The sequence below is a fragment of the Musa acuminata genome, chromosome BXJ2-10 (assembly GCF_036884655.1).
Source record: "Musa acuminata AAA Group cultivar baxijiao chromosome BXJ2-10, Cavendish_Baxijiao_AAA, whole genome shotgun sequence".
Taxonomy (NCBI): Eukaryota; Viridiplantae; Streptophyta; class Magnoliopsida; order Zingiberales; family Musaceae; genus Musa; species Musa acuminata.
The window spans coordinates 33,316,432-33,338,937 of NC_088347.1; the positions used below are offsets into that span (position 1 = coordinate 33,316,432).

At 35.2% G+C, this 22,506-nt stretch overlaps 3 protein-coding genes across 4 annotated transcripts; all 3 read left to right on the forward strand.

Annotated features, from left to right (window-relative positions):
* Nucleotides 1–5,467: 5,467 nt before the first annotated feature.
* LOC135625791 (uncharacterized) lies at nucleotides 5,468–6,515 on the forward strand. Its single transcript, XM_065130878.1, has 3 exons — nucleotides 5,468–5,671; nucleotides 5,745–5,941; nucleotides 6,023–6,515. Exons 1-3 carry the CDS (start codon nucleotides 5,468–5,470, stop codon nucleotides 6,513–6,515), a joined length of 894 nt encoding a protein of 297 aa, XP_064986950.1.
* Nucleotides 6,516–12,220: 5,705 nt separating this feature from the next.
* Nucleotides 12,221–14,658, forward strand: LOC135625281 (transcription termination factor MTERF15, mitochondrial-like). Its single transcript, XM_065129848.1, has 2 exons — nucleotides 12,221–13,514; nucleotides 14,130–14,658. The coding sequence occupies exon 1, from the start codon at nucleotides 12,280–12,282 to the stop codon at nucleotides 13,489–13,491; it is 1,212 nt and encodes a 403-aa protein (XP_064985920.1). The 5' UTR covers nucleotides 12,221–12,279; the 3' UTR covers nucleotides 13,492–13,514; nucleotides 14,130–14,658.
* A 3,925-nt stretch (nucleotides 14,659–18,583) lies between these two features.
* Nucleotides 18,584–20,979, forward strand: LOC135625334 (transcription termination factor MTERF15, mitochondrial-like). 2 transcript variants are annotated; one of them, XM_065130010.1, is made up of 2 exons: nucleotides 18,584–19,870; nucleotides 20,463–20,979. In XM_065130010.1, the coding sequence occupies exon 1, from the start codon at nucleotides 18,634–18,636 to the stop codon at nucleotides 19,801–19,803; it is 1,170 nt and encodes a 389-aa protein (XP_064986082.1). In that variant the 5' UTR covers nucleotides 18,584–18,633; the 3' UTR covers nucleotides 19,804–19,870; nucleotides 20,463–20,979. The 2 variants fall into 2 exon arrangements, with proteins under 2 accessions (XP_064986082.1, XP_064986083.1); XM_065130011.1 differs by having other exon boundaries at nucleotides 20,470–20,979.
* Nucleotides 20,980–22,506: the final 1,527 nt, after the last annotated feature.

The window sequence follows — 22,506 nt, forward strand, 5'->3', positions numbered from 1 at the left end:
TATTGTAGATTGACTTTTCACATTGAGAACCCCCTTTGTACATTGTTGTTACCTCATTAGATCAAGGGTTCATCATAATCAACAAAATTATTTCCATGGAATGTCAATCTTCACATATATGCTGCATCACAATTATCTGACGTGAAATTTTAGGAATATATACTTTGGAAGTCATCTACAGATTGTTCTCAATCAGATATAAAACTGCTGCCATGCCACAAGACTTGAGTGATCACTTTACCAATTTGGATAGTTGTTCTACCCCATTTGGGTCTCACAGTAATGCAACGAACACTCACCATCCCACAACATTTGCAATCAATGGTGTTGTCCTAAAACGTTCCATCAAGAGAAGACACATAATCACAATGCTTATGCTTACAGCATTATCCGTAGCTACAGTCTACAGTGATTTCTCCATCATAACAACAATAAGTTAATGTGCTGAATAAATTGACAATAACCACTACTCTTACTTCCACCATGATCGTTGCAATATATTGAGGATTTTAACTGTCATGTCAATCAACAAAAAATCACAAATAATGGCAGTGCAACATACCATCGCTATATCTAGTACTGTATATCTCATTAGAGAGAATCCCCATCTCAATCAACTCTTGTATTCAGTCATATGCCAATGTAGTGCTCATCTCCAGCCACAAATTCTAAAAACCATGCTAGTGAATAAAGCAAATGTAAGTTCTGGCAACATTACATTCCCTTCTTTTCTCTTTCTCTTTTATCTTTCCCTGCCACTACCTTCCCCTCACCATGCTGCTATCCGCCAAAAGCTCTAAACCTGGATGCCTTTAATGACATGGAGCAATTAGAAATGTGGAAGAAAGAGAAAAACAACCATGTCTTCCATGCAGACTCAGTATTTCTAGGTTGCTCTCAAATTGAGAAACCATCAGGATATTGGAGAATCTAATGTCAACTTTCTCCTTAAATTCCCTCTTTTCCTCAAATAGGTTTCCAAAATCGGAATTTTACTGTAGACATCATCAATTGCATACAAGTCCATGCTACAATTACTAGCAAAGAAATAGTATACTTTCTTTGTGCAGCTAAGATCCAACACAAGTCTATTCTTGCTAATCATATTGACAAGATGTTTAAGTCGCTCAGGCTTCATCTTCCCATCGCTGAAAATATACTGCAAAAGAGTAACAAGTATTGGTGGTTTAGGCCCAACAAATGGGAATAAATCAGTACACAATTTTCAACAGACAAAGTGCCTGCATAACTACAGCTAAATTCTGAAGATTTTGGACGATCAAGAAGTTGTCCCCCAACTTTACCACTTATATTTTCAGCTCCTAATTATTTTTATATGTTTATAAAAGTGAGAAAGTAGCTCTTGATATCGGAATTCAACATATATAAGCATTTAATAGAACTAGTAATCAAAATATGATGCAATCAACAAAAGACATAAAATCAATAAGAAATTTCTATTGTATATTCTGTATATAAATAAAGCATTATCTAAAAATAAACTTTTCAGTTCTTTTTACTATTTATACTGTGTATATATGTCAAGAAAAAGAATAAAAGACATTCTACACCAAGGAGGTGTGTTCATGTCCAAATGCACAAGGGGACTCTTGACAAGAGCCGTATCCCTTCTGGTATGTTGAATTGATAGCTATAAATAAGTCATTAAACTATCAATGTGTTACATAAAAAAGGATGAATCAATAGAGTTCTCTTAACATTCTTTCTTTTTTCCTCGATAATCATCTTTTGATCTGGGAGTTGGTTTAGGCTTGTGAATATGATTGGATTGCAAACATTCTATATGCAAGTAAATGAATACATACCGACGTAACAATCACATGACTTGCCCCTTCTTCAAGATAATTCATGGCATTAGATCGCACCTCCAACTTGCATACCACCTATAGTTACAATTCAACAAAGCAAGAAAACATTAAAGTAGAAACTTGAATTCGAAAAAAAGAAGAACTACAAAGAGAAAGGAAAAGACATGACTTGAATGATAATGTGTCAAATCTTTATGTCGACCCACGTAAGTCTCCAATTTGGTAAGATGGACATTGATGAAATGAACGTAGAAGGAACTGTGAAAAGCAAAATTCATAAATTTGATGAAGACAAGTTATTAAAGCAAAATTATGCACTTATACCATGTTAATGAACATACAACAAAATGCACATTTACACACGAAGGATAATATACCTATGGATGATCACGAAGTTACCAGGGTAAGCACGAAGGGCCTCGAAGGCCGCAGATTGGCTTGCGTCGGCGCCAAGCATTATGACATGGCCACCCTTGAGCCCGTCCTTCTTGTACAGATTCGCAAACTCTGCCGGCGACTTATCCGACTCGAAGTTGGTCACCAGGTCCGACGCGCCGCCGTCTGTCGAATCACGAAGCGTGGATCCCACGATTTGTTTCACTTTATCCTACCACTTTGGATCTCGTTCTACTCAGCGGTGCCAAGAGAACCCGAGGAGGAAGCAAGAGAAGAATGCGCAGTACCTTGTGGAAGTCGATGCAGGGGCGGAACGGGACGGTACAGCTGATCGAGAGAGGCTTGCTGTGCTTCCTCCCCATCCTCCAATGGCTCGCGGGGTGGGAAGAAGACAACGGGTTGCGAAGAGGGATCGGGGTCGAAGGAGACGACCGGAGACTAGGGAGCGTTCGAGTAGTCAGTGGCATCCCTTCGGGTGGAGCTGCGATGAGGAGAGAGGAGGTGGTGGCGGACGCGGGCGACGTAGCGGCGTAAGTGCGGGGGTTGGCGCGGCGATACCAGCGATTCCACGAACTATGTGATCAAGTGGAAGAGATCATATGCAAGGGGATACAATTTTGATCAAGACCGTTCATTTCTAGAATAACGGTCGGATGCTCATCCTCAACTCGGTCCCGCGTGGTGTTTACTGTGCATGTATGAGCCACTTCCGTGGCGCTTTGAGACGCGTGCACGGTATAGATTGATGCCTCCAATTTGTGTCCGGAAATGTGTTGTGCTTCAATTAACAATATATTAATGCACAGTCAAATTTAACTATAACATATGTTAAGAATGATAAACTTTAATCAAGCATTTTTACTACTTTTTTACATGTCATAAATATTAATTAAGGTATATTAATTCAGACAAAAAAATCAACACAAGATTTTTTTTTTCGCTTTGGCAATTAATAATTTTATATTTTAAAGTGTGAGTGATTAGGATGATTTAAAAAAAAAACCTATAATTTTAAGATTTTTTTAATATCACTTCATTTTTACCTTGTAACATAGAAAATTTTTATATATAGGCTTGGCTCAATTTTCAGGCATAACTGGTACATTCCAAAATAACTATGACTCTGACATCTTTACCCTTGGCTATGAATCTCCTTTGAATTTTGGATCGGCTTACCTCTTTTATTTTCTAAGTATTTCGATATAATTATCATTTTATTATATAATAATTATTATTATTATATTAATGGAGTAACAATGTATCTCCACTTATGTCAAACTATTATATGTTAGTCCTGGCTTTTTTTTCTTATCAATGATCATAATATGTAATGATCCTTTTTTTTTTTTTTTTATGCGAGAGTCAAGAACCAATATTACTAGACATAAGATAGAGTAGGGCAATTGATGAGATGAAGATATCAAGAAGCATATAAGCATATAAAAAGTGATAATAAGTTGTGGTTGTTGAATCTCGGATTTTGATAATGAAACTAATTGATTATGTTTAGATGTTTAATTGCATTTTGAGTGATACAGGTCTACTCGATCAGGATTAGATAGTTAACACAGGAGGAATTGATGTTGCGCCGGAGGAGATCACGTTAGGATATTGGATGGCAGAAGGCTTCGCACGTCGGATATCGGGCCAAGAGCGGAATTGCGCCAAGGATATCGGGGTTGCAAGGTCAACCGCCGATTGGGCATCAAGCCGCAAGAGAGGACGATGAGCTGAAGAATCGGACGAAGCGCTAACCAATGTTGTGTCGGGCAACAGAATGTCAATTCGCGTTGTAATAATTGTCTAGATCGAAGTAGAGTTTTGGCTTGTGTGTGCAGGATTAACTACGATAACGACGAAGACATAAAGCGAAACAAAGTGTCGGAGTCAAGCGCGAAGGATTTGTTGCGAGTTCGAGAGTTCGACCGAAGTCCGAAGGTTCGTCGGGAATGTTGCTAGAACTAGCCGAGAATGAGTAGGGAGTTTGTCGAAAGGTTTTTCGGAAGCTCGCCGGAAGGTTCGTTGGAAATTCGCGGAGCTCACCGAGAAAGATCGGAGCTTGCCGAAGAAGCTAGTTGGAACTCGCCAAGATCAAATCGTGAAGTCTAAGAGCTTGCCGGGAGTCCGCAGAATGGTTTTCGAGAGTTCGTCGGAAGACCACCGGAAGTTCGCCGGAAGCTCGTCGGAAAAGTATTAAATTGCGAACTTTGTAATAGCTTAGGAAATGTCTTTAAATTTGTAGTTAGTACGTTAATTAGGGTTAGGATTAGATGTTAATTCTATAACCCAAGTAGGGGCCAATTGAGCCCGAGTTCGGACTGGTTTGGGCCAAGTTTGGAGCCCAACCAATGAGCTGAAATAGTGTAGGCGGTGGCACCGCCCATAACCCGAGAACTGAGTGGTGGCACCGCCCAGCACCCGAGAGGTCGGGCGGTGGCACCGCCAGCCTCGGGAACCCAAGATAATTCAAAATTTGGAGCCCAAATTTGAATCATCTTGGGGCCTATAAATACTCCTCAATTCTCAACTGAGAAGACAATTTTTGAGAAAGCAAATAGATTGAGATAAAAGTCTTAGAGAAGTCTTTAGCAAGTATTGTTCTTAATTGTTTGAGTGTTCACCTCCTTATTTCTCTTCAAAAATTTGTAAGAGTGTGAACCATTTGCAAAAGGTTGTAAGAGGGGTATTTGTCCTTCCCCTTCAAAGAGATTTGTTAATGGAAGTTGGGAGTCTCATTGAAGAAGGCTTCGCAAGTGAATGTAGGTCATTTGATCGAACCACTTTAAATTGACGTGTTCTCTGGTTTGTATTTACTTATTATTATTTATCTTACTGTAAACCTTCATATGTGTTTTACTTTCTCATTATTTTTGCTGAACACCTTTATGAATACGTTTTCAAGTTAAACACTTCCGAATTCGATTTTTATCATTCGAAATATTTTCTAAAACTGACGTTTTAATGCGCTGCACTAATTCACCCTCATCCCTCTTAGTGCCGCTCCAATCCTAACAGTGGTAAGATAATCATTCTTAAAAAAATATTTATATAAAATTTTAAAACTTAGAGCGTTGTAGGAGACAAACATGTGTGATTTTCTAAAAACAGATAAAATTATATAAATATTATATAGATAAAATTTCCATATTTTTTTATATAAATAATTTATTCCTGTAATTTTGGTTACACACGCTACATATAGGAATTAGGGTTTCGCTACGGGTGCTATCTTTTGTCCGACAATGGCGGCTGCGACGCGACGCTCCGTACTCCGCCGCAATAGCCTTCTGCCCCTGTTCGAAACGTGCCGCCTTCGAGATCTCTTCTTCTTCTCCTCCTCTGTCGACCCTGCCGCCGCTGTAGGCGTCACCATATCTCCAGATCCCAACTTCATGGTGGAATACCTCGTGAACTCCTGTGGGCTCTCCCCCCTCCGAGGCAGCCAAGTTCTCTAAACCCCTTGCGCACCTCCGATCCACCGAGAAACCAGACGCCGTCCTTAACTTCATGAGATCTCAGGGCTTCGACGGCGCCGGTATCAGGAAGGTGATATCTGGGGATCCCAGATACTTATGCTGCAACGTGGAGAAGAACCTCACCCCGAAGTTTCAGTTCTTACGCGATTTGGGCCTATCGGAGTCGGACATCGTCGATGTCATCCGGAATAACAATGAGATCCTCTGCCGCAACGTTCACCGTTCCTTCGTCCCCAAATTGTAGTTGTGGGAAAGTATCTTGGGATCGAGAGAGCTTGTTCTCAAGCATCTCAAGAAGACAGGATGGTTTTTCTTCCCCAGCGTTGAGAAGACATTGCATCCTAACCTAAAGTTCTTGAAGGATGAGTGCGGCATTCCTGAAGAAAGGCTCTCTCTCGTCTTGAGAAGTCACCCACAATTAATCTCACAGAAACCAGACTCTCTCGGAGCTTTGGTGGCGAGAGCCGATGAGCTGGGGATGCCACGGCAATCTCGGATGTTCATGTGGACACTTAATATTCTCCAGAGGGTAAGCAGAGAAAGGTTCGAGGCCAAGGTCGAGCTCATGAGGAGCTTCGGGTGGTCGGAGTCGGAGTTTTCTTCTGCAGTCACGAAAAATCCCACCTTCTTAGGCATTTCCCTCGATATGTTGCGGAGAAAAGTGGATTTTTTTATCAATGTGGTCGGTTACACCCCTTCCTTCATCGCCGACAAATCAAATCTCTTGCTATTTAGTCTGCAGAAGAGGGTAATTCGTCGGTTTCGTGTCACAGAGATGTTGAAATCGAAAGGATTGTGGACTGGACAAGGCTAGTTTACATGCATTCTCACATTATCAGACACCAAGTTCATTGAGAAGTTTGTTCTCCCTCACAAAGAAAGCTTGATATTTTGGGAGTTGCGGGCGTGTGTAAAGGAAAATGATACCTTTCATTTGGTATCGGAGGCTGAGAAAGGGCTTAGCTGATGGTCTAATTTGTCCACGACAAAAGGTAGATTATTCCCCTAATTTGAGATTTGGGAATTTTCTGCAAAGGGCTTATCTAAAGGTCCATTTAGGTGTGGGATTTTTCTTTTATGACAAGCTAGCTAGGTTAACATTGATTATAAATCAAATTTGTTCTGTCTAACTGATTGCTAGCTTAAATTATTTTCTGATTGTCTTTGGCATAGTATTGTTGCTTTGTAAGTTAGCTGCAAGTTTTAAAATTTCTACCTAACAGTCCAACTGAGATGACCTTCGGATCTATCGTTGGGACATTTGGCTTTTGTCCAAAATAATTCCAATTCCGGATGGGATTTTGGTTGTTGGGTAAGTCTCAAAGAGTCATATTTTAGATCAAGTTATGCAGTAAGTATATACAAAATATCACCAAAGATCACAGGAAGTTGCTGAGTAGTAGTTGCTCTAACGATTCAAGTGGCTGAAAAAATCATAGAACAGTAAAGAGTTGTTTCTGTAATTTGTTTTGAAATGAGTCGTCACCCGATTTATGGATTTGGATGTCTAAGAAGGCTTCTTTGCATACTTATTTATTTGTGTGCTAATTGGATATTTAAATTTGATTTATGCATTGTAGTATTAGTATGCAGTTGCTTCAATGGAGTTTGAAAGATCTGTTGCATTGGGCTGATCAGGAGTTACCAGCTTTAGTACTAACTTTTCTTCTGGGTTGTATGGACTTTTCTCTGAGCATCAAGACTTGAGTATGCTATCCTAAAATTTCTTCAGCCTTATTTGGAATTGCTAAAGCTTTTCCTGCATCAACAAAGTCGATTATGAAATCTTGATATGTGAGCCTCCTCCTCCGATAGTTGCATCTTTATTGAATGAAAATATCTTTATTGAATGATTTTCAAGAATACAAAATCGTTTATGAAATATAATAAAATCATTCTTAGCTTAAAATTGTTTTAGTTAAGATCCCTAAGCTATCAAATTAGCTATTATCTGGAGATGAATATTTTTCTTTTGATTTTTTTGATCCTTTCTACCAAAAATAATTGTACCATTAGACATATTTATTTGCCTCAAATAAAAGTTCAAGCTTTATATTTACCAAATTTGTCATCATAATTTTTTTTAAAATATTCATATTGGTTATAAGATTTAAAAAATTTTTATTCAAGACATCAACAATTAGATTAGCCTTCCCAAGATAGTAGTTGATATTAAAATTATAATCTTTAGGAAGTTTGATGATCTTTTCTATCCCATATTTAAATTATTCTAAGTGAAAATATACTTGAAATCTTATTTAAGATTTCAAAAGTATATCCATAAAGATAATATCTTTAAAGTTTTAGTGCGAAAATGTTAGATATTAGTTTAAGTTATGAGTAAGATAAGTTTATTTCATGAGGCTTTAATTATTTATGTAAATAAGAACTATTTTTTTATTTTATATTAGAACATAACTAAGTCTTTGAAGTGAGGTGTTACTATACATTACAAGACCTCATAAAGATAGGAATAATAGCTAATTTCTCTTTCAATTCTTCAAAACTTTATTGACACAATTTTATATTCTTGTATGTTAATTTGGTTAAAGGTATTGTTATTTTTTAAAGATCTTTTACAAATATTTTACAATATCCAATCATACCCGTAAGACTTTAAACTTTGAAACATTAAGAGGTTGTTTCCAATTCATCATAGTTTCAATTTTTTGGGGGCCAATAGACATATCACACTAGAAATTATATGACCAAGAAATATAACCTTATTGAGATACAAATTGAAGTTATTAAATTTCTCTTGTCTTAAAACTTTTAAAATTTGTCCTCAGATAGTGTTTATATTTTGTTATATTTCCTATTTTTGAAGTAGATCAAAATGTTATCATTGAATATAATTATAAATTTATCAAAATAAGAGTGGAATCACTTAGATCCATAAAAGCAACTAGTACATTTGTGTATTCGAAAGATATTACTAAAAATTTATAATAATCATATCTTATTCTAAAAATAATTTGATGTATTTCTCAATCCCTCTTATCTTTAGTTGATAATACTCAAATCTCAAATCAATTTTCGACTATACTTGAGTGTTTAAAGCTGATTAAATAGGTCATCTATCCGAGAAAAAAAATACTTATTTTTTATGATCACTTGGTTGAGTTCTCTTTAATCGATGTGTAGGATCCATCATTTTTCTTTATAACCGGGTGATGGAAACCCCTAGATCGAATAAAACTATTATCTAAAAGCTCATGAATATGTTTTTTTAACTCCAACTCAATTGGTCTCATTCTATTAAGAATTTTGAAGTAGAAGGTCAATTATAAATTCAATTTACTTGTTCGGATAGTCTAAGTAAATCTTTAAGAAAATCATCTGAAAAATCTTATACAAAACAGATATCTTTTAATATAATAAAAATAAAACTAAGTACCCTTAATATCCTTTAAGTAATAGTTAGTAACACTAAAAGTTGAAATAATATGATAGAGCTTTTCTTGAAGGGCAATGAACTAAATGAATGTTTGATATTGGGGTGAGAAAATAACAATTTTGTGAAAATAATCAATATTGTGAAACTCTAGGAGAATAAAGTCTACTAACAAATCAAGACTTTCAATAATAACAACACAATTTCTAAATAATTGATCAGTTATCAAAAAGGTTTTAATTAGTGTTGCTATTAATAATGTATTACTAGTTGTTTTAGGATTCTTATGTAGTCTCACAATAAAATAATATGATATAAAAAATATATGGAACCAGAATCTATAAGCACATAATAGACATACCATAGAGTATAATTATACCTTGAATGATAAATCTTGAGGCTTCAACAGGTGAGTACATAGTTTCAATTGATCTCCCCTTTTATGTTTTGACTATTACTATTCATATGTTTGCTTTGGAGTTTGACGTTGGCGTTGTTTCTATAGGTTGTCATTCAACAAGTGTCTTGATTGCTGACAAAAAAACATATATGTTGTCCCATGGCGCGTGAGGTGAAAATATGATCAATCTTTTCATATATATAACAACTTATGACAATTTGATTACTAAGAGCTCGTATATAGAAATGTCAAGATTATATGCTCTTGTCCTTTTTTGAAGGTCCAAAATGTGATACCCTATACATAGATGGTACAACACTAAAAGGTAACTTTTGAGCCTTTGTTTGTTATAATTCATTATCCAATTTTTTTATCACTAAAGTTAGATTGAGTACTTCAGTATATATTAGTAAAATTAATACAATAACAGATTTTTCAATTGATAGATGAAATCTATTCTCAAAAAGATAAGTCTTTTAATATTTATTAAAGATAATATATGGAGAGAACTCGACTAGCTCAATGAAATAATAATCATATTTCATCGTAATCCTACTTTCCTAATGAATGCTAACGAACTCATTGTTTTTCGAAACGAACCAAATTCGGAAAGAACTACTTTATTTTTAAATTTCTCCTTTCCTAAATGAAAAAAATAGATGACATCTTCTAGTTTTCTTTGTGTTCAATAGTTTTAAATATTTTCTTCACCTGAAGGATCTAACGTTCTACAAGATTAGATCTAGTTTGTTCTAGAAAATAATTAGTCTCAATTTCTTAAGGTAATCTAAATTGTTATTTCTATCTCGCTAAGCTTCATCTCACTTCTTTTGATTCTCAAAATAGCCTCTTATAATATTAAGAATTTCGTGTACATCATCTAGAGTATTGGCAAGTGCTGAAAAATGAGATGCATTTTAAGGTGTCCAGAAAGTTAGCATATAATCAATGATAGGTATATGTGAGGATTAAGTTTGTTTCAAAATACGTAAAACTTTCAAGTTAATATTTGCTGAATATTTTTCAGAGGCATATGTCAATAACATTATGACCATAAACATCTCGAGCAATATGATTATTATTTACTTAAATTGGATTCATATCTCATATAATAAGTTAAAAAATAATCATTGAATATCTATTAACCCTAAATAATACAATGATATCATAAAAAAACACATCCTATATATTTTTTTGAATGATTACAGCATCTTTCTATATATACATCACTAGCCAAATTAAAAAAAAAATTATTTTATTAATATATAAATTATAAATATTTATTATAATTTATTTATTCATAAAAAGAAAAGTCAAAAGTTAGGTTTTATAAAGAAAGATAAATCAAAAATAAAATCCAACTAGCTCTACCTAATGAAAAAAATATTTTTGCTCTCTATTAGAATTCGATTTAGTATTATTATAAGATTGTTTTGAAAATTAAAAATAAAGTAATAAAATTTTAATATGTTAAGTAGGAAACCTTATAAGTTAAATATAACATAAATACATATCCAAAACATGCTCAAATATGCACTCCCATAACAACAAATGAAAAAGCTTCATCATATTGGATAAGTTTATGTTTTCCTAATAGTAAATAGATACAAATACATATTGTGATATCATTCGCCTACTAAGGTAGATAGATATTTTCAGTGTCACTAATCTTAAAAAAATATCAATTAATTCTCAATTAATTTGAACCATGACTCAACATTTAACTCAATTTAACTAGTACATAACTAAAATCGATATCTTATTTTTATTTAATCGATTTGAACCACCCCTTTAGATTAGATTTTATTTAATTTAGGTTAAATAGATTTAAATAAGTTAAATCGGTTTGAAATTCTCCAGATCAAAACTGATTAAATGTAATTTGATTCAGGATAATAAGATAGATTATACAATACTAAGTTAGATTGAGCTAGCCTAAATCATATACACTGCGTATGTTTGTGCATACATCATCAAATTATAGTCAAAATAATTAATCATTAATATTGAGTCATTAAAATATAATAAATAATAATAGATCAAAAAGATAAAATTATATTAGGGAGAAAATAACGTTTTTATTTGACTATTATATAAATCTAATAGAAATCAAATATTACAATTAGCATGCAAGAAAAAAATTAAATTTATATATAGTATGAATAATTAAAATATATTATTAATTAAAAATATTTTTTTAAATACTTAACAGCATGGAAGAAAATTTTATAAATTGTATATAGCATGAATAATTATAATATATTTTAATATAAAAATAAAATTTTAAGTACTTGAATGAATATAAGAAAATTTTAGAAACTGTACATAATATAAATAATTGTAATACATCTCAATTCAAAAATATTTTTTTAAAAAAATTAAATATATAAAGAATATTTATTTTTTTAAAAACACAAGAGAACCTATTCTTATGTAAATTCTTGTTCCTCACACAATAAAAAATGGAGAGAATCCTCCCCGCCCTTCAAGGTAATAATTTTTATTTTTATTTAATTTATTGATAAAAAATAACAACACTTAACCTAAAGTATAAAATATTTATTTTATAAATTTTATTCACTAGAAATAAAAAATAATAATTATACTGAAAGATTTGATTACAAATGAAACGGTCAAAATAGTATCTTGTAGATCACTTTATCTATTTGTTTCATATAAATAATTTATCCTGTAATTTTGTATTTCTTGTGCATAGCGAAGAAGGTTACACACGCTGCATATAGGAATTAGGGTTTCGCTACGGGTGCTATCTTTTGTCCCACAATGGCGGCTACGACGCTCCGCTCCGTACACCGCCACAATATCCTTCTGCCCTTCTTCGAAACCTGCCGCCTTCGAGATCTCTTCTTCTTCTCCTCCTCTGTCGACCCTGCCGCCGCTGTAGGCGTCACCATTTCTCCAGATCCCAACTTCATGGTGGAATACCTCGTGAACTCCTGTGGGTTCTCCCCCTCCGAGGCAGCCAAGTTCTCTAAACCCCTTGCGCGCCTCCGATCCACCGAGAAACCCGACGCCGTCGTTCACTTCATGAGATCTCAGGGCTTCGATGGCGCCGGTATCAGAAAGGTGATATCTCGAAATCCCAATCACCTATGCGTGAACGTGGAGAAGAACTTGGCCCCGAAGTTTCAGTTCTTACGCGATTTGGGCTTATCGGAGTCGGATATCGCCGATGCCATCCTGAAGAACGATGTCATCCTGCGCCTCGACGTTCACCGTTCCTTGGTCCCCAGATTGGAGATGTGGGAAAGTATCTTGGGATCGAGAGAGCTCGTTCTCAAGCATCTCAAGAAGACAAGATGGTTTTTCTTCTCCAGCGTTGAGAAGACATTGCATCCTAACCTAAAGTACTTGAGGGATGAGTGCGGCATTCCTGAAGAAAGGGTCTCTGTCGTCTTGAGAAGTCACCCACAATTAATCTCACAGAAACCAGAGTCTCTCCGAGCTTTGGTGGCGAGAGCCGATGAGCTGGGGATGCCACGGCAATCTCGGATGTTCATGCGGACACTTAATGCTCTCCACTACGTAACCCAAGAAAGGTTCGAGGCCAAGGTCGAGCTCATGAGGACCTTCGGGTGGTCGGAGTCGGAGTTTTCTTCTGCTGTCAGGAAAGCACCCACCTTCATAGGCATGTCCCTCGATATGTTGCGCAGAAAAGTGGAATTTTTTATCAATGTGGTCGGTTACACCCCTTCCTTCATCGCCGACAAATCATCTCTCTTGCTATTTAGTCTGCAGAAGAGGGTCATTCCGCGGTTTCGTGTGACGGAAATGTTGAAATCGAAAGGGTTGTGGACTGGAAAACACAAGTTTACATCGATTCTCTTATTCGCAGATACCAAATTCATGGAGAAGTTTGTTCTCCCTCACAAAGAAAACGTTCCTGAGCTGCTTGATATTTTGAGAGTTGCTGGCACCTGGAAAGGAAATGATACCTTGCATTTGGCATCGGAGGATGAGGAAGGGCTTAGCTGATGGTCTAATTTGTGACGACGAAGGTAGATTATTCCCCTAATTTGAGATTTTGGAAATAGAATGCAAAGGGCTTATCAAAAGGTGAATTGAGGTGTGGGATTTTTCTTTTATGACAAGCTAGATTAGCATTGATTAGAAATCAAATTTGTTCTGTCTTACTGATTGTTAGCTTAAATTGTTTTCTGAATGTCTTTGGCATAGTATTGTTGGTCTGTCTGTAAACTGCATGTTTTAGAAATTCTACATGACAGTCCAACTGAGATGACCTGTGGATCTATCGTAGGGACTTTTGGATTTTGTCCAAATTAATTCCAATTCCGGATTGGTTTTTGTTTGGGTAAGTCTTGAAGAGTCATATTTCAGATCAAGTTATGCAGGATATACAAATTATCACCAAAGATCACAAGAAATTGTTGAGTGGTAGTTACTCTAATGATTTAAGTGGCGAAAAAAACTTAAAACACCAAAGAGTTGTTTCTGTAATTTGTTTTTAAATCAGTCATCACCCAATTTATTGATTTGGTTATATCTAAGAAGGTTTTATCTCTTGTCAGTGGAGGCTTCTTTGCAAACTTATTTATTTATGTACTAATTGGAATATTTAAATTTGATTTTTGCATTTTAATATTATTATGCAGTGGCTTCAATGGAATTTGAAAGACCAGTTGCACTGGGTTGATAAGGAGTCACCAGCTCTTCTGAAATGTCTTCAACCTCCTTTGGAATTGCTAAAGCTTTTCTCGCATCAACAAACTCTTGCATGCCTCCATAGTCTTCTGCTCGTCCACTCTTTGTGATTCCAGGTGCCGATCTCTTCATTCTTGGATTCGGTGGATGCAACTTCTCATCATCATAGCTGAAGCTTCTGCTCTACTCGAAAGCTTTCGGAAGGCTGCACAACTAAATTTCTCCAACATCTGAATCGAACTAATTTCCTTGAGTTAGTCGATTCGCTGGTTCCTTAAGAATATTTTGGATATCATTTTATTTCTTATTTCAAGTCTTTATGTTGTTGATGTGGTCCATGTTTCCCGCATCATGAACCGCGTGTGGCCCATTGGCTAGTCAATCTCGGAAGGACTGTAAATTCTCTATGTTTTTTTTTTGGGTCTTGTAATGATAGATCAGTCTAGCTCAGTATCTAATCCACTTTAATCTTTTATGAAATTTCTCCATTTTCGGTAAAAAAACCAAAAACTCTAACATGCAAACTAACATGTAAGATCAGAAGGTTTAAAAGTGACAATTAAATGTGTCTTGCAAGATTCTGTAATTGGCTTTAGTTGTTGTTGTAGAGTTTATGATCATTTACATCATTAGTATTTCAGATTTATGCACACTATCTTGATCCATGCCTTTGTGTATGTATTCGGTATCTCATTTCAGATAGGGTCATAAGATCATCATTCATCTTTATCAATGCGCGAAATGTGTTTTGGATTTTGATATCAGTTGTTCCATTTTTATTCTTTATGTCTCGGATAATAATGTCCCAAATCTTTATGTCAACACAAGTTTCAATTTTGGGAAGACAGACATCAATGAAATGAATATATGGAAGAAACTGAGAAAAGTAGAAATCATAAATTTAAATAAGACAAGTAGTCAAAGCAAAATTATGCACTTACATATCATGTTAATGAACCAATGCAACGTGAACATACAACAACATGCGCATTTTCAAACAAGGATAGGGTATTTATGGATGATCACGAAGTTGGCACGTATAAGATTGATGTCTTCAGATTGAAATGTGGCCTGCTATAATTAACAAGTGTCTTGTTACAGATATAGTATATTGATGTACAGTTAATTTTAATTAAATATGATATAGTCCATGATTAACTTCAATCGAGCAATTTTTTTAAAAAAAATTTACGAGTCATAAATATTATTCAGGGCATATTAATTTAAACAAAAGAAATCAAGTTTTGAAGGATCATAAGATTGTTTTTTTTTTTCAAATCTGGTGTAGCAATAAATTATTTTTGGATCAAACAAATGAATAATTTTATATTTTTTAAAGATATAAAATCATATAAATATTTTGTAGATCACTTTGTCCATAATTTTCATATAAATAATTTATTCCTAAAATTTTAATCTCTCGTGCATCCTTAATCATGATGACTCTCTATCCCTATTTGAACCTATCTCTTTCGAGGTCTTCTTTTTTTTATACTTCATCACCGATTGCATGTTCTATCAAATTAGCTGAAAATATAAGGACGATTGAGGATGAACTCAACGTTTAATAAGAAGAAGTGAACTGCATTATGGAACTATGACTCAAATACGTCTCATGTCCTGTCGTGTACAAGCAAAAGGATGACCTCCTCAAATTGATGGGTGAATCCAACAAACGATCGAGATGGAAGCACCTCTGCCGAGCACATTCCACGCCTGGGAGCATCCCCATCATCATCAGACAATAGGACATATGTTGACCTATGTACGAGTGTACAACATGAAAAGGGAAACACTTAGTTAGCCTTCAACTCTTCTTCCTCCCTTGAGAACTAACGGGGGATGCAAAGTGAGCTAATGGGGGATGCATGAGGCCACATAAAGAAGAGTAGGTAAGGAGATAGAGGAAGAATAATTCTGGAGGTCTTGGTAGTCAAGGACATGACGCTATGATTGAATCTTCCAACCATGAGACCAACATATACAATTGTCTCTGTATATAGTTCATCCCTGCTTTGGCTCAATGCATTCTGCAATGACAAACCAACATAAGTGAGTTTTCATAGGTACATTTTGATATCGGCATTTTGATATCCGTGAACATGCATTGTTACATACATTAATATCTAAAACCTTTAATCATAAAATATTTTGATTTGAGTACTTGAAACTCGAAGAATTTCACGAAACAATAATCTCATAAATTAAATCACTAGAAAGGTTAATTTATACGGTTACTATGTATCTGTTCTCCATACTCTGCTACCGTACAACTTTAACGTATGGAGAGTAACAACAACGAACATCTGCATATATAGTTTTATGATCTTAACTTAGAGTTAAATTATGATCACATAATATAGATCATATAAATTAAGTCATATATAATCACATAGATTGAATTATACTTATCATAAAAGTTGAATTATATTTGATTATATGAGTTAAGTCATATCTAACTATATAAGTTTGGTTATATTTAATCACATTTGTTAAGTCATACTTAATCAGGATCATGTTTAATCACGAGCTAAATTATGTTTGATCACATCGAATGAATTATGCTTGATCATACGAGCTAAGTTATACTTAATATATGTGCTAAGTTATAACTGTCAAATAAGTTAGACAATTCTTAATCACATAGGATAAATTATGTTTAGCCACGTAAGTTACATCATACTTGATCACATAGATTGAGTTATGTCTAACTACATATATTATATTATATTTGATTACATGGATTATGTTATTTTGAATCACACTAGTTAAATCATACTTAACCACATAGATTGAGTAATACCTAATCATGTCAGTTAGATTATATTTAATCATATAGGCTAGTTTGGTCAATCAACTTAACTAAGGTTAAATCTCTAATTTGACTCGTACTTGTTAAATTAGATTTTAATATTTTAAAAAATATTTTAAATATTATAAAATAATAATTAATCATAAATATATTATTTTTCATAAATTAACTAATTTAGATTTATGTTCCAAATTTAGAAGTAATTAAATCATAAAAATTCATACTTAATTATTTAAAACATAAATATACTTTCAATGATCATTATTTATTAATCATAAACTTTTAAAATAAAATTATTGTTTTTATAACATATAAATTAAAATAATTCTAATATTAAATATTTTTAAAAATATAAAAAAATAATAATAATAATAAAAAAAATCTACTCTCCTCAGGAACATTTCCTCTAAGAGAGCTAGGAATTGACGAAAGATGAGCTTGAGCTCTCCATAAAAAGATAAATAATAATTTTAAAAATATTCTTAATCATATTATATAAACGAAAAATACTAATTTAAATAAAGTAATACATGATTTAAAGTAATTAATTGATGTTAGAGAATTATCGATGGTTACAAAAGTCACGACTTTATTAAATGATCTACATAATTATTAAACTAATAAATTATCTGCAGTCAATCAAGCTCACCTAACAATTACAAGATCTTTTGAATGTTGATAGTTGCAATTTGTTCACTATGTAATCAAATAGAGAAGAGAAAATCCAGAATAAGCTACAAGTTCCTGAAGTTTCAGAACACCTAACATCCAGAAGAGTTCAGCTGAAGCATTGTGAAAACAATGGAAAAATATAATATGAAAATGCACCAAGGAAAAAGAAAACATAATCCATCAAGACAAATTTACGGCTTTCACATGCATGCATGGCAAACAAAAAGGTTCAAATATGATCTTAAAAACATAATTTTCATGCAAAAAGAGAAATTAATGGTTCAAGTAAGACATATCTTAATAAGAGTAATTTAACTTTTAACCCACAATACGAAGCCGAATCACTACATAGTAATAAAAAACTCACAGTTATTGGAATATGTTACTTAAAAACTGGGAGTAACTATAGTAACCATTTCCCCGTAAACCAAAAATTTATTTCTACTATGTCTTTCCTTGACTAAGAATAACATCGATCGGTAATAATGACATAATTCCCATATGCAGGAGAGCAAAGGTCAAGAACAAAAACCTGAGAAACCAAATAATTCTTTCTTAAAAAAATTAATTTCATAAGTTCATATCAAGTTGTCAACCAATAAAATTATCAAACGTAATATCATGGTTGGATCTGCGGGATATGGTATAGCTTGTGGGTTGAGTCGGACAAACTAATTGATTACAATTTAAATTATAATTACTTTTTAAATTTTAAATTATACTTTCATGAAATTATAATAAAAATATCTAACCATTACCATTGTGTTATTAAAACATAATATTAACTTAAAATGTTGAATATCTATTTTATAAAATTTATTCATAAGAAAATTTTATCCATATTTTTTATATAAATAATTTATTCCTATAATTTTGTATTTCTTGTGCTTAGCGACGGGTTATACGGACTACAGATAAAAGCGGATTGTTTGTATTAGGGTGCCGCTGCGGCTGCTCTCTTCCGTCCCACAATGGCGGCTGCGACGCTCCGCTCCGTGCTCCGCCGCAATAGCCTCCTGCCCTTGTTCGACACCCACCGCCTCCGAGATCTCCTCTTCTTCTCCTCCTCTGTCGACCCTACGGCCGCCGTAGGCGGCACCATATCTCCAGATCCCCACTTCATGGTGAAATACCTCGTGAACTCCTGCGGGTTCTCCCCCTCCGAGGCAGCCAAGTTCTCTAAACCTCTTGCGCACCTCCGATCCACCGAGAAACCCGACGCCGTCCTTAACTTCATGAGATCTCAGGGCCTCGGTGGCGCCGTTATCAGGAAGATGATATCTTGGGAACCCAATTACCTGTGCTACAACGTGGAGACGAACATCGCCCCGAAGTTTCTGTTCTTACGCGATTTGGGCCTATCGGAGTCGGATATCGTCGATGCCATCCTGAAGAACCATGGCATCCTCCTCTTCAACGTTCAGCGTTCCATCGTCCCCAAATTGGAGATGTGGGAAACTCTCTTGGGATCGAGAGAGCTCGTTCTCAAGCATCTCAAGAAGACAACGCGGTTTTTCCACTCCAGCGTTGAGAAGACATTGCATCCTAACCTAAAGTTCTTGAGGGATGAGTGCGGCATTCCTGAAGAAAGGGTCTCTGTCGTCTTGAGAAGTCACCCAAAATTAATCTCACAGAAACCAGAGTCTCTCCGAGCTTTGGTGGCGAGAGCCGATGAGCTGGGGATGCCACGGCAATCTCGGATGTTCATGTGGACAGTTGATATTCTCCATAGGGTAAGCAAAGAAAGGTTCGAGGCCAAGGTCGAGTTCATGAGGAGGTTCGGGTGGTCGGAGTCGGAGTTTTCTTCTGCTGTCAGGAAAGCACCCAACTTCATAGGCATGTCCCTCGATATGTTGCGCAGAAAAGTGGAATTTTTTATCAATGTGGTCGGTTACACCCCTTCCTTCATCGCCGACAAACCAAATCTCTTGCTATTTAGTCTGCAGAAGAGGGTAATTCCTCGGTTTCGTGTCACAGAGATGTTGAAATCGAAGGGATTGTGGACTGGACAAGGCAAGTTTACATGCATTCTCACATTATCAGATACCAAATTCATTGACAAGTTTGTTCTCCCTCACAAAGAAAATGTTCCTGAGCTGCTTGATATTTTGAGAGTTGCGGGCGTGTGTAAAGGAAAATGATACCTTTCATTTGGTATCGGAGGATGAGAAAGGGCTTAGCTGATGGTCTGATTTGCCAACAACGAAGGTAGATTATTCCCCTAATTTGAGATTTTGCAAATAGAATGCAAAGGGCTTATCAAAAGGTGTATTGAGGTGTGGGATTTTTCTTTAATGGCAAGCTAGATTAGCATTGATTATAAATCAAATTTGTTCCGTCTTACTAATTGTTAGCTTAACTTATTTTCCGATTGTCTCTGGCACAGTATTGTTGGTTTGTATGTAAACTGCATGTTTTAAAAATTCTACCAAACAGTCCAATTGAGATGACCTTCGGATCTATCGTAGGGACTTTTGGCTTTTGTCCAAATTAATTTCAATTCCGGATGGGATTTTGGTTTGTTGGGTAAGTCTCAAAGAGTCCTATTTTAGATCAACTTATGCAGTAAGTATATACAAAATATCACCAAAGATCACAGGAAGTTGCTGAGTAGTAGTTGCTCTAACGATTTAAGTGGCTGAAAAAATCATAGAACAGTAAAGAGTTGTTTCTGTAATTTGTTTTGAAATGAGTCGTCACCAGATTTATGGATTTGGATGTCTAAGAAGGCTTCTTTGCATACTTATTTATTTGTGTGCTAATTGGATATTGAAACTTGATTTATGCATTGTAATATTAGTATGCAGTGGCTTCAATGGAATTTGAAAGACCAGTTGCACTGGGTTGATAAGGAGTCACCAGCTCTTCTGAAATGTCTTCAACCTCCTTTGGAATTGCTAAAGCTTTTCTCGCATCAACAAACTCTTGCATGCCTCCATAGGCTTCTGCTCGTCCACTCTTTGTGATTCCAGGTGCAGATCTCTTCGTTCTTGGAGTTCATTCTTGGATTTGGTGGATGCAACTTCTCATCATTCTAGCTGAAGCTTCTGCTCCACTTGAAAGCCTTCAGAAGGCTGCACAACTAAATTTCTCCAACATCTTTATCGAACTAATTGCCATGAGTTAGTCAATTCGCTGGTTCCTTAAGAATATTTTGGATGTCATTTTATTTCTTATTTCGAGTCTTTATGTTGTCGATGTGGTCCATGTTTCTCACGTCATGAACCGCGTGGCCCATTGGCTAGTCAATCTCGGAAGGGCTGTAAATTCTCTACGTGTTTTTGGGTCTTGTAATGATAGATCAGTCTAGCGCAGTATCTAGTCCTCTTTAATCTTTAATGAAATTTCTCCTTTTTCGGTAAAAAAAAGAAAAGAAAAGCAAACTCTAGGTTTTATTCATAAACATAATAATATAAACTCAAAAATAAACATTCAACTTCAAGAATGGTCTGTTTTTTATTAAAATCTAGTCTAAGATTGCTTTGAAAAAAAAATAAAATAAAAATAACAATATTAAGTTGTAACACCTTATAACATAAATAAATACCAAAAAGTTAATTGCCCAATTGACATATATCATATTCTCCAACGAGTACTCTTCTAATGGTAAATATAGAGGTTTCTTAAGAAAAGGTCGGCACTAAGAGAGGGGGTGAATTAGTGTAGCGGAAAGATTACGTTGGTTTCAAAAAAATATTTGTTCGATTAAAACCAATTTTGACGAAAATCGTTTCTGAGAGATGTTAACTTTGAAATCGTATTTGTAAGTGTAATGGAAGTAAAGCAAGTAAGTAGTTTGCAGTGAAGGTAAATTGTACAAATAGAAATGCAAACCGAGTTTTATAGTGGTTTAATCGTTGTGACCTACATTCACTTCGTCGATTCCTCTTCCATCGAGACTACAGGCATCCACTATCGATCTTCCTTTAATAGGCGAAGATCAACCTCCTTCTTACAACTCGATTATCCTTTTACCAGGTTTAGGAGATAACCCTTACATCCCCACTTACTCCTCTTTCCTTTTTTTACTCTCAATACTTGTATGTATTAACCAGGGATGAGAGGAGTATTTATAGGCCTCAAGTTGATTCAAACTTGGAGCCTAAAAATATCTTATCCCGGGTTTTCTGGGTACGGGTAGTACCACCGCTTGTGTCAGTCTGACACAAACACTGCACTGGGCGTTACCACCGCCTGACACAGTCTCGAAGACTGTGCCACGACGGTGCCACTTCTTGGGACATTGTTTGGGCCTTTCATTGAGCCCAACATAGTCCTTACATGGGACCAATTGGTCCATAATTGAGTTGGCCCAATTCCAATCCCAATTATGTGTTAACTACAAAATTTAAGACATTTACTAAGCTAAACAAGTCCCTATGTCTTGGTTTCTTCTGACGAGCTTCCAACGATCTTCCGGCGAATTTTCGACGATCTCTTGGCAATGTTCCGGCGGATTCCCAACAAGCTCATGGACTTCACGACGATCTTCTTGGCGAGTTCTGATGAGCTTCTTTGGTAAGCTCTTGAACTTTTCGGCAGAACTTCCGACGAACGTCCGGACTTCCAATGAAATCTCGAACTCCCAACGAAATCACATTCTTGGCTTCGGAACTTCATTTTGCTTTATGCCTTGCTATCGTAGTTAATCATGTACATGTAAAAGTATACATCTATCTAGACAATTAATACTAAGTATGAATCATATTGTCCGGCATGTCATTGGTCCCTCAACACTTTGTTTGATTCTTCGACGTATCATCCTCTTTTGCGGCCTATTGCTCATTCGGCCAGTTGACTCCGTAACTCCGATATCCTTGGCGCAATATCTAATCTTCTTGGCC